Source organism: Biomphalaria glabrata, chromosome 16 (genome assembly GCF_947242115.1).
Source record: "Biomphalaria glabrata chromosome 16, xgBioGlab47.1, whole genome shotgun sequence".
NCBI classification, from domain to species: Eukaryota; Metazoa; Mollusca; class Gastropoda; family Planorbidae; genus Biomphalaria; species Biomphalaria glabrata.
In genome coordinates this window covers 14,765,775-14,781,806 of record NC_074726.1, presented here as the reverse complement: position 1 = coordinate 14,781,806, position 16,032 = coordinate 14,765,775, and the positions used below count along the sequence as shown (strand labels likewise).

The 16,032-nt window shown below is 37.3% G+C and overlaps 1 protein-coding gene and 1 non-coding gene across 2 annotated transcripts in view; both read left to right on the top strand.

Annotated features, from left to right (window-relative positions):
* The window catches only part of LOC106052431 (atrial natriuretic peptide receptor 1-like), an 81,809-nt gene that overhangs the window by 20,433 nt on the left and 45,344 nt on the right, over positions 1–16,032 (top strand). Inside the window, exons 4-9 of the mRNA XM_056014541.1 lie at positions 1,577–1,706; positions 2,898–3,026; positions 11,034–11,137; positions 11,593–11,753; positions 12,847–12,978; positions 15,495–15,630. Coding sequence (XP_055870516.1) covers positions 1,577–1,706; positions 2,898–3,026; positions 11,034–11,137; positions 11,593–11,753; positions 12,847–12,978; positions 15,495–15,630 — 792 coding nt within the window. The remainder of the gene's footprint in view (positions 1–1,576; positions 1,707–2,897; positions 3,027–11,033; positions 11,138–11,592; positions 11,754–12,846; positions 12,979–15,494; positions 15,631–16,032) is intronic.
* Trnas-gcu (transfer RNA serine (anticodon GCU)) lies at positions 1,881–1,962 on the top strand. The gene has a single exon. It is a non-coding gene; the product is annotated as a tRNA-Ser (tRNA).

Here is a 16,032-nt window from a genome sequence, read left to right as displayed (position 1 = left end):
TCCACGAGCTAATTGAATAATTAAAGTAGGCGACTACTTGAATTAGCCTCTCTAAAAAATGAGCAATGTTCCGCTAAATATTCAGAGTGCGCGAAGTGTTCCGTTAGGGAAAAGGTTTGGGAAACACTGGCAAATGTGTATGTGTGTACTTATACCGCAAGTGTGTCAAGCTAATTAATATGATACACATGAGAATATTTTTGTGTTGTGTTTCCAGTTAAGGATTTGATTCTATTCTTGTTTGCCTGAGCGGAACGTTTGTGTGTATGTGTATGTCTGTTTATTCACTAATTATAGGCTTTAAAGCCATCTCGTTGTAAAAAAAAGTTGTATATTTTATTTCTCTATTTTGATTGAACTAAACCGTGCAAGTAGAGAACAGCATTCCTGTCCCTGGGGGAGTTGAAGACATTCGTTTCTCCAATACAACTCGTGACTTTATGGAGCATTAAATATGTAGTTCCAATTCATTAGGCCACGCGCATTATAGTGAACACAACGTTGCGAGAGGCTGAGATAATAGGTCTAGTAATAGGCAAGAAAAAGGGGGTGGGGGGAGTCTTGGTGCCACTCTCTTCTCCCCCTCTCTCTATTTGTTTATTCAATATGCTCTTAGACTTTTGTATTCTGTTCAATGTTTACATTTTTTTTTTTACTTTTAACAATTTTAATTAAAACATGAAAAAACACATGTTTTAGAACAATAATATTCATTCAGTTTAATTACAAACCCAATCATGTTAAGTGGATCTCAGTTTTTCTTGAGCCTTATTCTGTGTCCTTGCAGACGTTCTATTAAACACCGTTGAAGTTTGTATCAAAGTAACACGATTATAGATTATTTTAGATGATTATATATATATATATATTAGTGGTTTTAATTATATCTTGAAATGTGTCTCTGAGCTCTATTTCTGGGAGTCAATGAGATTTATGTCTCAGTTTAGTAGAGTTTGATGCCTCATGCCTACATGCCTCAGTGTCAGTTAAGTATGCACCTAATGTGTAAATCTATGCCTCAGTGTCAGTGGGCTCTATGCCTCAGTAGTTAGTCGGCTTTATGCCTCAGTGTCATTGGCCTCAATGGCCCGGTATCAGTGGCCTCTGTGACAGTTGGCTCTATGCCTCAGTGTCAGTAACAGTGACCTCAATGTCTCAGTGTCAGTGGCCTCAATGCCTCAGTGTCTGTACAATTTGCATCTCACATACATACTTTATGCCTCAGTGTCTGTGGGCTCTACGCCTCAGTGTCAGTAGCCACAATGTTTCAGTGGGTGTTACCTGTTTTCCCATCCGCAAATGTCACTGAAAAACTATCATATTGTAATAACTTAAGTGAGGCAACTCAACGAAGCATTTATATGTATATTTACACGACATCACAGATACACAAACAACATGTATCTTAGGCACAGTCTTTTCACTTCGGCTCTCAACTTGGGCGGATATATCCTAATACATCCTTCTCTCAGTCTAGTTTATCACAGTGTGCACCTTCTAGCTAAGATGGCGGTGCGCATGGCAGAGTTATAACAATATTCAAGGTTTAAGGCATGTGTATTCGATTTATCCACAGGCTGTAGCAGTGCATTAAAAGTCATCAGTCAGCTGTCTAAGTCATGGAACATAGCCCTGATTAGCCCAGTGGGGTCAAGTATCACAGATAAGACTTTGTATCCATTAGTGACCACTCTTTCCCCTTACACGTGAGTACTATTAGTGAGTACTATTAGTAAGTACTATTAGTAAGTACCATTAGAAAGTACTAGCAGTAAGAAATAGTATTAAGTAGGCCTATAAGTAGCTTCTAACTCACAGCTGTAACACTGTTACAGGAAGGAATCATTAATTAAATATGATGTTCTCCTTACAATAACTAAGACGAGGTGGCCGAGTGGTTAAGGCGATGGACTGCTAATCCATTGGGGTCTCCCCGCGTGGGTTCGAATCCCATCCTCGTCGAGATTGTATTTTTTATTTTAAATATTGTTTCTTAATTTCATTTTGGGCCGGTCCTGCGGGACCCTATGCCAAACGATTGCGCTGGGCCCAGTCTGGTTAGGGATAAGCATGATGTCAAACAAGATTTTGTATAAGAAAATACATCCGTCTTTGCAATAAATTTGTATGAAATGAAAGCTGACAATGCCGTTTTTATTATCGTGCGTAGGGTTAGCATCACAATATGACAATTTTGTCAATGTTTTATTTTTATGTCTTTTCAGGAGATTTTAATAATTTCAGCTTTTTCCAGGACTTTTTAAAAAATATATTTTGCAATTACATGAGATTTTCAGGAGGCCCTGGAAAATGAGGAGGCCGCGGAATCTTTGCTATTACATTTAAGTTATAATGGTTTAATTTAATAAGTTACTCCTAGAATTAGCGTCTGGCCTTGTGTACAGGGTGGTCCAATAGTAAAACATTCCACAGAGTACAAATCTAACTTAACATAAAAAGCTACGGGTATTTTTGTTTTTGGGTGTTGTAAAGAACAATGTTTATAAGAAGAAACACAAAAGTAAGAAATGATTTCAAAGATTACATTCAACTAACATTTACAGAAGTTGAGGAAGATTTGTGTCGCACTGTGTGTCAGAGTGTCCTGGAGAGATTGGTAGAATCTTGTTATGTTGAAGGAGGATATGTTGAGCCTCTGAGAGATTCAATTTATTTCATGTTTAATGTTCACAGGTTTAACGAACTTCTCGCTGTTCTAGTGTTGATCTTTCAAATAGTCTACATGTTAACTGAAAACCTACTTTTGGGCCAGCCTGTATATTTATGTATCGTCTGAGAATAGACACACATTTATGATCCATTTAATCTGTTGACTTGGGGTGTCTAGAGTTTACAATTGAACCAAAACAAAATGTTCCTATTTTTTTTTAACCCAGAACGGTAAACAATGCTAAAGGTCTGAATGCAATACTGAGACATTTTCACTGGTCAACAGTTGCAGTGATCTACGACACCGAACATAGCGTTGGAAACTTGTTGAAAGAAGATTTCATCCTTGAGTTCAGGCAAGTGGGATTGATCCAAGTTCTCTTTATCTCTTTCTCTCAGTCTCATTGTCTCTCTTTTTGTTTATTGATGTGGAAAGTGTAATCTTAGAGACACTTATTTCCAGGCCATTTCAACAGAAAGAAGCGGAAAAGATACTCGTCTAACCAAAAAAAAAAAGATTAAAAAAAATTATTTTATTATAAGCATCAACAAATAGTAATAGTTACTAGCTAGACTTGGACTTCTGCTATAAAATCACAGGGAGTAATATGTCGTAAGTTCTAAGAGTCCTACTTCTTACCAGAACACAGAACAGACCACCGACACACTTCCCAGTGTCGCTCCAGGTCTCACAAACAGTTCACTAGTATCACACAGGACAGCACTCAGCACCAGACTGTTCAGACTCCCATAACTTCAGCCGGATCTACAACAGTCCTTCTTCCTGTCTAAACAAGTCTTCTACTACTTGTGTTGAGTGGCGCTCTGATGCACACCATCAGTGTGGCTCGTGAGCGGAGTTACAACAATATTTTAAATTATAGAACTTGAAATAAAATTCAATAAACCTTTGTTGTGAATCAAAATTAATTATAACTTTCATTATAGTAGATACAAATTCAACTTGAGATGAAAGGAAATAAACTTATGTTACATAATCTATTCATCTAATAATCTATATTTGTCTTTCTTTAGTAGGCCTAATTACAATATCTTTTATCTTGTATTATCTTACATATTGTTATAACTCTGCAATGCGCACCGCCATCCAGGCTAGTGCTAGAAGGTGCACACTGTGATAGACTAGACCTAAAAGGATGTCAACATTAGAAAGAAGAACGATTTCCGCCTAAGGAGAGAGCCAATATGGAGAGACTGTGCCTAAGATAGATGTTGTTTTGTGTACCTGTGATGTCGTGTAAATAAACGTCTATGTCTCGTTGAGTTGCCTCACTTAAGTTATTACAATATCTAACTTATAATATATTTATTACATTAATCTATATTATTTATCTTGTACTTATGTATCTATCTAACGTTGTATTTTATTAAGCAGAAAATAAGGCGTATTCTATCTTATCTTATAAAATATAGACGTTACGCGTCATGCATCTATGCATGTTAACCAATGACTTAAATTCTGCCAAGTATACGTATGTACCGAATAGAAATCAAAACTCCTGCTTCTCTTTGAGTGTCTGCCTTACATGTACAACAATATTGTTATAACCCCGCCATGCACACCGCCTTCCAAGATAGTGCAGAAGGTGCTGCTGAAGGTGCGCACTATTAGTGACTCGGCTTGGGCGGAAATTGTTCTCTCTTCTCTAATGTCAAAATCCTTCTCAGTCTAGTCCAGTGTTTCTCAAACTTTTTTGTCTGGCGGCACAGTAAAAAAACTACAAAAATTTCACGGCACACTACGACGAGCAACAGTTATTTTATAATAAAAAGGAAAAAAAGTATTTTACCTGTTTTGAAGTATTACATTTACTTTGAAGGGTTTGCCTGTTGTTTTTTTTTAGAGCAAATGCGATCTAATCGAGGCTCCAGAGTTGACAAACAAACTCGTATTTCATCGTCTATTGTAAGAAGTCTCTCTCTTTTCTTAGATTTGATTTCAGTCAATGCTGAAAATCCAAACTCACAAAACCATGAAGATGCTAATGGAAGAATTATATTGATTGCTTTTAAACTGATTGCAGGATATAACTTGTTGATTTAAATCCAAAACTTATCCAGGCTTTTCTCGGCAAAACTTGACTTAAGAACTGCATCGTTTTTTAAATCAATGAGCTGCTCTGCTTCTTCAGTTGTCAGATTTGTAGCTTCATTGTTTCCAAATGGATAACTGACCCATCTATATTCATTACTTCCAACTGTTGGAAAGTAATGCTGCAATGCTGACTGCAAGTGTGTCAAAGTGTCCAGAATTTCGCGGGTTATTTCTTTATTTGAAGCAAATTCATAGTAAGTAGGAAAGCAGTCGAAGACTCCTTTCTAGATCTTACTTTGCCACAAAGACAATTTTTCACCAAATGACTTCAGTTTTGAGGATGCAGTGATGATGGTTTCCGATGGTCCTTGAAGACTTAAATTCAATGAATTTAATTTGTCAAATAAATCAGAGAGAAATGTCACCTTAACCCACCAGATCTCGCCATGAATAGAAAATCCAAAGTCTTTTTTGTTTTCAGCCTCCAAGAATGAAATCAGCTCAGCCTTGAGTTGGACGACACCTTTAACACTTTTCCCCTGGAGAGCCAACGAACGTTGGTGTAATACAGGAGACATTTGTAGTCTGAATCCATTTCTTCACAAAGCTCTGAGAAAAGTCGGGATGCAAGCGGTCGAGATTTGATGAAGTTTACAACTTGAATCACTTGATCCAGAGCTGACATCAAATCTTTCGGTAAAGATTTGAAGGCAAGAGCTTCTCTGTGGATCATGCAGTGAACAACTAATACATTTGGATTTTCTTGACGCACAAGAGTGACGAATCCCTTTCTATTTCCCTGCATGGAAGGACAGCCATCGGTGCAAACGCTGACACAGTTTTTCCACTGTAGTTTGAAGAGCAAAATGTTTTCGTTCACCACTTTAAAAATATCTTCGCCTTTGGTCGTAGTTGGTAAGTCTTTTCAAAATAAGAATTCGTTGACACATTTTTCATCCTTTATGAACCGAATAAAAGCTAGCAGTTGGGCTTTGCCGCTAACGTCAGTGGATTCATCAACTTGAAGAGACCAAAGCAGAGACACGTCATTGTCAGTCACGTCGAAGTGTTCGCAGATTTGATCTTGTAAATCTGACGATAAGTCTTCAATTCTGCGCGAGATATTATCATTTGACAAAGGAACTTTTTTAACTTTTTCGGCGGCATCGGGTCCAAGGATAGTTTCAACAACTATTGCTAAAGCTGGTGCAATGACTGATTCAGCCTCTGTGTGTGCTTTCTTGCGTTTTGCTAATAACTGAGCAACCTTATAACTTGCAATCAATCTCTTTTCTGGCAGCTTTAGGTACTTTGTAAGTTTCTTAGCTTGTTTATTTTGTTGAGCCCTGATGTTTTCAACGTATTTTTTCGGTTGCGCTTTTATAGCTGGATATTTTGTTTCCAAGTGTCTCTTCAATTTGCTTGGAACAAGCGCCTCATTCGACAGAATTGCATTGCAGATCAGACAGAATGGCAATGGAGCATCTTCAGGTCTCGAAGATATGAAACCATATCCGATGTAATCTTCTTTGTACCTTCGTTTGGTTCCTTGCTTTTCATTAAACACTTTCGCAGTTACATTCTTGCTAATGTATTTCTCCATGGATAACAATGAATAAGGCTTAGTGATAACTTTTTATTATTAGCATACACCTAAAAAATTTACATGAAACGCATCACTTATTATTATCGTTACCAAATCAAGAACTGCTGTGCGTCTGCTAAGGCGGCCTACATTTGAGTCATTATAACAATATATGTATAGTTCAAAAATTCCATAACCTGAATAGCTAACACCCCTTTCCGTCATAATGGAGCGATCCACTACTACTACTGGTCATTGCAAGTGGAGATGTCATCGCAACGTAAAATAAACATTTAATAGTAGGCGGACCTGTGTAACGCCGCACGTGTGGCGTTCTGAAAACTTCCGCGGCACACCAGCAAATCTTCGGCGGCACACTAGTGTGCCGCGACACACAGTTTGAGAAACACTGGTCTAGTCACTAATAGTGCGCACCTTCTGCACTCTCTTGGATGGCGGTGTGCGTGGCGGGGGTTATAACAATATATACATATATTAAATTATATTTTTATAAAGCTCTACTTTCATGCTTACAGCATGCTCAGAGCTCTACGGTCCAATCTTATTTGTGGACCAGTGGGAGGGAGGGGGTATATGGTAGAAGGTTTTCTGTGCTGCCTTTAGGCGCTCATTAAACACGACTCTGCTCGAGTCGGGTGTCAAACCTTCATAGACAGCCAAGCTAAGCCAAGTTCAAGCGTACTTAGCCTCACCACCACGCTTCCCACTAGTATTATTTATATGGCTAGCATTATATATAATTTAAGTTGGGGTTCAGGGATAGCTATAACTAAAAATCTCCCTTACTAGTCTCTCCACTGCCTCCCTCGGGAGCTAACCTAAAAACCCATATGTTCAGGAGCTTAATTTCCCAATCTCCCCCACCCTCCCGCGGTCCTAGTGCTACGTTAGGGCTGTGCGCCTACCGTGTTTGTTGTGGTGCTTGCTGGTGTGGTTAGTATTGGCGTCGTGTCCTACCATAGTGAATCAGAACATGTCTACGTCAAATGAATAGTCTATATGGCCTAGTGTTGGAACCGGAACTGGATCTGTTTTTGTTTCGGTCTCTGCATGTGTCTGTTGCATGTGATGCGATTAGGATGAAATAAAACAACAACAACAAAAAGACATACAGGACTAAACAAACACTACATTCATATGTCTGATTCTTAACCTATATAAAAGAGACAGTTTTGACCTATCATATAAACTAAAGACGCTTCTTCAAAAAAGAAGATAGGTTACGTCCTACGAATTTTATATCTTATAATTAAAGACGTTCCTTCAACAAAAAAAAAAAAAGAAGATAAGTTACGTCCTACGAATTTCTAGGGTCGACTATTCATACATTCTTATATCAATTAAAGCCCTGTTCCACAAAGTTTATCTCTTATACATTGAAGACGTTCGTTCAAAAAAAGAACCTAGTTACGCCTACGGATTTCTTGGGTCCACCTTTCTTATAATAAATTAAAGACGTTCCTTCCAAAAAGAAGATAGTTACGTTTTACGAATTACTACGTCCTACGTAACAAGCATAATAAAACAAACAAAGGAACAAAAACAAAACTAATACAAACAAAGTAACAACAACAACAAAAAAACTACAAATATATAACACATGAAATATACAACACCAACAAACAGACACAAAGAAAATAAAAGAACCAAAAAAAAAACGGAAAAGAAATAAAAAGAAAAACAAAAGAAAAGAAAAAAAATGAAACAATGAAAAAAAAAAAGAAAAGAAAAGAACCAAAACAAAGAAACATAAAGGGAAAGAAAAAAAAGAACTAAACACAAAACAGATAATAAGACAATAACATTTATAAGAGTACTAAAATAATGGTTTTATATATATTAAGTTGCAGCTTCTGCGTACTGATAAAATTGTATTGTTGGCGCTTTCTATCAAAGAGATATTTTAAGAGATATTTAATAGGGTGAAATAGCTATTGAATAAAAAGCATTTGGTACTTTAATGATTGTAAATTATGTTTTTTAATTATATAATGAGCATAAGATTGTGTACTTAGAATGTAAGATTGTACTATGTTTGTGTATTTGTAATATAACATTCTGCCATGTTTGTGTTCATTAAAAAAAGATTGTTTCTGTGTTTGTGTATTTGTAATATAACATTGTGCTATGTTTGTGTTCATTTAAAAAAAGATTGTTTCAATGTTTGTGAGCATGAAACAAAATTGGAACGTCCCGATCTCCAAAAGCTTCATCTAAGTTTGATATGTACATCGTGACCTCCCCTAGTCATCCTCTGTAGATGCTTTATAATAATACAAAGTCGTAACTATCACTTTGTTAAGTTCATCTTGATTGATTTATCCCAATTCTAGTTCATCTCATTTTTATCGCCCTCCTTCCACAAATGAATAATCAAATACGTGACGCCAAACATAAAACAGAAATCTGTTTCCTTTTATCTACGTTGGTGCTGCGTCAGCCATCGTACAGACAAATTGCTTATACTTTATAAAGCAGGGTTCAAAGGTTAGAGACGTCCAATGAAATAATAACACTTTTGAAATGTGGTGCAAGAAGAAGTCAATAAACACGTGGTACTAAGTATAGCTCCACGTGCATAAATGTCACATGAAATCTTGACCAGAAACTGATTGAAAAGCTAAAAGAATTATTTGGTGTTGAAAGAAGATTCAAAGTTGAAAGGCTTGCTGCACATTTGGGGAAATGAATTGACCACGTGACACAGCAGTTAAAAGAGGAACTTAAGGAAATCCACACACCATCTACTCGCAGGCGCGCTGGACTGTCGTTCGGTCGGTTTGGACTAGGAAGTAGATTATCTTCAACTCTGAAGGAACACCCGAAACATTTTAACGTTGTAACATTTTTTTACAAACAACTATCTTCGATCCCAAAACTGTTACAAAAATTGTCATTGTTACAAGAGAATTTAGAGCATTCAAAATACTACATTTGAAAGTATTGAAACCCCTGAAATAAGATAAAGATAAAATAAAATTGCTTTATTAATCTTTACAAAACGGAATTTCGATTATTATTCCACAATATAGTAAACAATGAAACCAATTCCTAACAAGTCAAATTGAACTTGTCACGCGCAGAGGCGTAGCTAGGGTGGGAGGGGGGAGGGGGGAAGAGGGGGGAGAATTTGAAAATCCCCCGGGTCTCCACTTTATGAGGGCCCCCAAATGAGTATTGTTTTTTTACATAAAATATTACTCAAAAGGGGCCTCAAAGAAGTCAGGCCCCCCGGGGCCCAAATGATGGCCAATCCCTAGCTACGCCACTGGTCACGCGTATATCAAATCACTCTGTCTGTCTGTCTGTCTGGTGAAATGTTTGTACACGTTATTTCTCCCACACCCAATCTCGGATCAAGCTGAAATTTTGCACCATTAGTTCTTTTAGCTGACAAAACAAGAATCAATAAACAAAAATATCAAATTTATTAATTAACTATTGGTAATTAATTATTTTGTTTGGTATCCCGAACAAGGGAAAGAAACTGTACTCGACTTAGGTGGTGGTATAAGCTGAATTAGTCCCCTTATAGGTCGTCGCTTTAAAGTAAACAAACAATAGATAACTATACAATCTTCTATTTATATGCACAACTCACTAGCAGAGTGGTTAGAATGTTGGCCTGAGGAGGCTTAAGTCATGAGCTCAAATTCAGATCATTTGTTTTCAGAAAATAATCTCTTTGAATTTGCTAGTGCTATTTCAATGTAGCCAGAGAAATTATTCCAAATAGAGTGTTTTTTTTTCCCACATAAAATCTGAATTGCATTTTTTATTTGTAGTAAATCGCTTACATATAATTAATGTTTTTGTTTTAAATAATTTCTTTCATTTTTCATCTTTCTTTTATTTCACTGTGAATTATTTCTGTTATATTTTTATATTTTTACTATTTATTTATTCGTTCAAATGTTTCCTTTGAATTCTTCTCTAATTGTGTCGATCATCTTGAATGTTGATGTTTCGGATAACATTTTGTCCTTTTTAATGTTTGTATCTGCTGGTGTGTCTGCGCCGAAGCACATTTATGAGTTATTGATTATTAAAGATTACATAGACGACACATGTTCGCAAATGGGTACACAATGAAAAGCATTAGACCTAAATGGAAACAAATATAAGCCAGTCATAAACACAATCTTAATGGATATATTCCTACCCCGGAACGTACTGCAGACAAGTTCAGGCACAGGCTTGTCCTCATTAGCATAGAAGAAAACTGTTGAAAATACATTGAGCTCCCTGAAGAAGATAATGGGTTTGTCTGCGTTGGATCTAGCTAAGTAAGTAGGTCACAGCTTAATTTACGTAAACACCAGAAATGCTGCAATCGTCCTTAATCTTTGGATTCATAGAAAACTAATGCTATTTAAATGACACAATCGCAATAATTACACGTGTAAGCAATGTCAACTACAAAATTAAAAATATTACTGAAGGTCTGAAATAACTAAATCTACAGCTCTACATGTTAGCTCAGCCCCACATTGTAGACAAGAAACCAAGCCTTATGTTATTCAACATTTCACGAAATATTTTAGCAATAAACCAAGAATATGCAAATTATCTAGTGGCGACATTAATTTTGATTTCACTGTTAACATCTAACGATGTATCACTTTACAATGTAAAAGAAACAGCATCAATTCTCTCCCCTTTGAATCCAGACATTTATAAATAAATCTGGTACATTTTCAGCACTAACAGGACTAACGTGTATAACACCTTTGCCTTGACAGCAAGTACCTACACCAATGATAGTCTGCACAGACTATGGGACAGTGCCATACTTACTGCTAGAGGTAGACAACCTTTATACTGACATTATAGTTGTTTTTGTTCCAATCGTGGTGAAGACTGGAATTTTTTATTTCGGGATCCTTGGGCGAGTTAACCAAGCTCTAATGGGTACCTGACATTAGTTGAGGAAAAGTAAAGGCGGTTGGTCGTTGTGCTGGCCACATTACACCTCGTTAACCTTGGGCCACAAAAACAGATCGTGAAGTCTGAAAGGGGAACTTTTTTTAAATTTCTCTAGCTTTCTATTTCTCCGTCTCTCTCTTCTGACTCTCTCTCTCTCTTACGTTCTCTTTCTCAAGCTTTCAAATTCTCTATCGCACTAGTTGTTTGTTTTTCTTTTACCATCTCTTTCTCTCTCTCTTTCTCTCTTTCTCTCTCTTTCTCTCTCTCTCTTTCTCTCTTTCTCTCTCTTCCTCTCGTACTTTCTTTCTCTTTAACTCTCTCTTTCTCTCTTCAGTTTTTATGATATTCTGTAGGCAGCCAGAAACTAGGGCACTCTTGTTGAGCGCCTACGACCTGGGATACGCCACTTCCGGCCAATACGTTTATTTTATTCAAGACACTGCGTCACAATATCCTTCAAGTGTTTTGAGAACAAATGATTCTAGCAGAGACCAGGTAAGTGTTTGCTAGTGTAAAGTCTGTTATGAGGAGTTACAATCCGAACTCAATATTACTCGATAATTAAGCATTTGCTACTTATTCAGAAAGTATTGGATTTGTGCGCTTTCTAAAGTGGCTAGAGTTGAAGGTTCAAGTTAGTATTAGAATTGATAGAAGTTCAAAATATTTTGAATGGTGTTCATAGATTTTTAGTTATCTTTAAAAATGTATTGCCCTCATATCTACCCGGGCCCCTTAGAAGCTTGACATTTTATTTATTTCAAACATTTATATGGACATTACTGGTGACCGAATTTTTGTCGAAGGTTGGGGTGGGTTGAGTCAGTCCTATTAGTTTTTGTGTACTCTAGCTAAGCTTTCAAAAATGCATTCTCTGATGTGTCCATAGCGCTATATCTGGCTATATCTAATAAAAATAAAAAGTGCAAGTCAATTATCTTATGTCTTTTTTGCTGGATTGAACCTGGAATTTTGTGACTAATTTGCTGTAGTTATTCTCAGTCTGAATTATTATAGATTTACTGTATTTAATGGAACCTAGCGACTTTTATTAAGGAAGGGGGTTGGGGGTCTAATCTCCCACCATCCTTTGGTTGGCTCATGAAATTTGATCATTGTCACTTCGCTTTACTTTTTTAATGGTGTATATTTTGGGGGGGGGGGGGGTGCGGATTCCTTATGGAAATTTCGTAACTAGCCTTGAATTAGTGCCCCTGATACGTGCTATTATAAGAAGACTGTCATTACATTTTTCTGATTGATCATAGACATAAGTGCTACGTACATGGAAACATCGCAAACAAAATGACCTAGATTGTTCGATTTAATTCTAGACAAGAGACTGATCACAAGTTTGGTGAGGCCCTATTAGGGTTCAAGAGGTGAAAATAAAACACCCCTAGACGTTTTGAAATCTCGCTTTCTTCACCCGCCATTTGACTGACCTTAAAGTCTGCTGACATTGTCTGCCCACCCCTTTTGTCTTGCCTAGTAGTAAATCAATTGTTTCTAAGACAAAAAGTCATCATGAAATTCTCTATTCAATAGTTGCAATAAAAAAAAAGAACTTTCCATGTCTCTTCCCCAGGACTTTCTGAAATCTCTAGGTCATGCTCTGTGGCCTTTTGTGGACAAATGGCGATCAGAAAATGAGAACTTTACGACAGAGGTCGTTCAGAGGTCAGCGACAGATTTCAACTATTTCTACAACCAATCAGAAGTGAGTCAGTGACGTCATTAAGTCTGAGCTAAAAAAAAGTGTGGCTTCCATATATACATATATATATAAGAAATTTAAATTTTTTTCAGATCATTAAAAAAAAGACACTAATAGCAATTTGAAAGACATCCATATTCTGATTGCAAGCTGCAGTCTGTGTTGTAATTTTGTTGTCCAATAATATCAAAGTTTGGAATGAGATTTAAAAACATTTCCATTAAAACCTGAACAGAATAAAAAAAAAAGAACTAGATCTAGTTGAGTTTAACAAGCATAGGTCACGATAACATTAGAGCTGCTGATGGTAAGAGAAACATTCTCTAGAATGATAGGCAGAGCGAATGTTAGAGTAATGACTGAGGATATTAGAGCGAGGACTGAGGATGCTAGAGTGAGGACTGAGGTTATTAGAGTGAGGACTGAGTATGTTAGAGTAAGGACTGAGGATGTTAGAGTGAGGACTGAAGTTATTAGAGTAAGGACTAAGGATGCTAAAGTGAGGACTGAGGTTATTAGAGTGAGGACTGAGGATGTTAGAGGGATGACTAAGGATGCTAGAGTGAGGACTGAGGTTATTAGAGTGAGGACTGAGGATGTTAGAGTGAGGATTAACGATGCTAGAGTTAGGACTGAGGTTATTAGAGTGAGGATTGAGGATGTTAGAGTGAGGACTGATGATGTTAGAGTGAGGACTGAGGATGTTAGAGTGAGGACTGAGGATGTTAGAGTGATGACTAAGGATATTAGAGTGAGGACTGAGTATATTAGAGTGAGGACTGAGTATGTTAGAGTGAGGACTGAGGATGTTAGAGTGAGGACTGATGATGTTAGCGTGAGGACTGAGGATGTTAGAGTGAGGACTGAGGATGTTAGAGTGAGGACTGAGGATGTTAGAGTGATGACTAAGGATATTAGAGTGAGGACTGAGGATGTTAGAGTGAGGACTGAGTATGTTAGAGTGATGACTGAGTATATTAGAGTGAGGACTGAGGATGTTAGAGTGAGGACTGAGGATGTTAGAGTGAGGACTGAGTATGTTAGAGTGATGACTGAGTATGTAAGAGTGAGGACTGAGTATGTTAGAGTGAGGACTGAGGATGTTAAAGTTATGACTGAGTATGTTAGAGTGAGGACTGAGTATGTTAGAGTGAGGACTGAGGATGTTAGAGGGAGGACTGAGGTTATTAGAGTGAGGACTGAGGATGTTAGAGTGATGACTGAGGATATTAGAGTGAGGACTGAGGATGTTAGAGTGAGGACTGAGTATATTAGAGTGAGGACTGAGGATGTTAGAGTGAGGACTGAGGATGTTAGAGTGAGGACTGAGTATGTTAGAGTGATGACTGAGTATGTAAGAGTGAGGACTGAGTATGTTAGAGTGAGGACTGAGGATGTTAAAGTTATGACTGAGTATGTTAGAGTGAGGACTGAGTATGTTAGAGTGAGGACTGAGGATGTTAGAGGGAGGACTGAGGTTATTAGAGTGAGGACTGAGGATGTTAGAGTGATGACTGAGGATATTAGAGTGAGGACTGAGGATGTTAGAGGGAGGACTGAGGTTATTAGAGTGAGGACTGAGGATGTTAGAGTGATGACTGAGGATATTAGAGTGAGGACTGAGGATGTTAGAGTGAGGACTGAGGATATTAGAGTGAGGACTGAGGATGTTAGAGTGAGGACTGAGGATATTAGAGTGAGGACTGAGGATGTTAGAGTGAGGACTGAGGATGTTAGAGTGAGGACTGAGGTGTATTAACGATTAAAAACATGAAATTGAAGTGTGGGCTTGGAAAAAAATATTTGGGGGATTTTTCTCGTGTGTATTTTTGTATTGGGCTTCTATCTATCTATCTACCTACCTACCTACTTACCAGGGCCGGCCTTAGGGCACTGCAACCTATGCGGCCGCACTGGGCCCCACACTTTCATTGGCCCCGCGCTAACTCTAGATGTAAATTATCAAATTAGACCATTTTAGCTTAACAGGGTTCCCTCGGTCTACTGATTTTCCTGGAAATCTCCTGAAATGGCAAAGTATACGAAAAAAAGTCATGAATCTCCTGAAATTATTAAAATATCCTGAAAACTCATACAAATATCCTGAAAAATAGAAAAAAGTGTCATTTTGGGGTGTCATTCAATATGGAAAGCGCCAATCCTACTCGCGATAACAAAAATCGGCATTGTCAGCTTTCTTTAATAAAAATAATAGGGCGAATTTTAACCAAAACAGAAAGTTACAATACTTAATTTACTTTTATAGTCACTGGCATATAAATATAGATCTGCAAAATCTGTAGGGCCGGCCCTGCAACCTACCTATCTATCTATCTATCTATCTATCTATCTATCTATCTATCTATCTATCTATCTATCTATCTATCTATCTATCTATCTATCTATCTATCTTTATCTATCTATCTTTATCTATCTATCTATCTATCTTTATCTATCTATCTATCTATCTATTATTATTATATATATCTACATACATACATACATACATTCACTTTCAGGTGTCTCCATATGTTTCATGCTACTATGATGCTGTCATGATGTTTGCTACTGTCTTGAATGAGACTTTATACGAGGAAGGGAACCCAATGAATGGAACAGCTCTCACCCACAAAATGTGGAACCGGACATTCCCAGGTAATTCTGACTCGTTTGCTAGTCGGCGCTCAGAGTCTCCTTGCCCCCAAACTACAAGACTTTCTGTTGGTGCTGACTCTGTGAACCTGATTTGGATCTCACCACCGTCACTTAGGCAAGATGCTTAACCAATATCCCTTTTGAAGCTCCAGTATTTTTTAGCAGCTCGTGATTCAGAGGAGAGGCAAATGCTGAAAATAAATTAACACACACACACACACACACACAAAAGACACAGTGGGCTGGAGCTATTTGATAGAATTAAATGTTGTTTTCATTTAATAAAAACAGCAAGATCTCAGAAATAAAGAACCTTAATTATGGAGTCATTAGTCACTTAAAAATATTTTTTTAAAACCTTGGTGCTATAAGATCGACTACTATCACAATAGTCCTATTAAC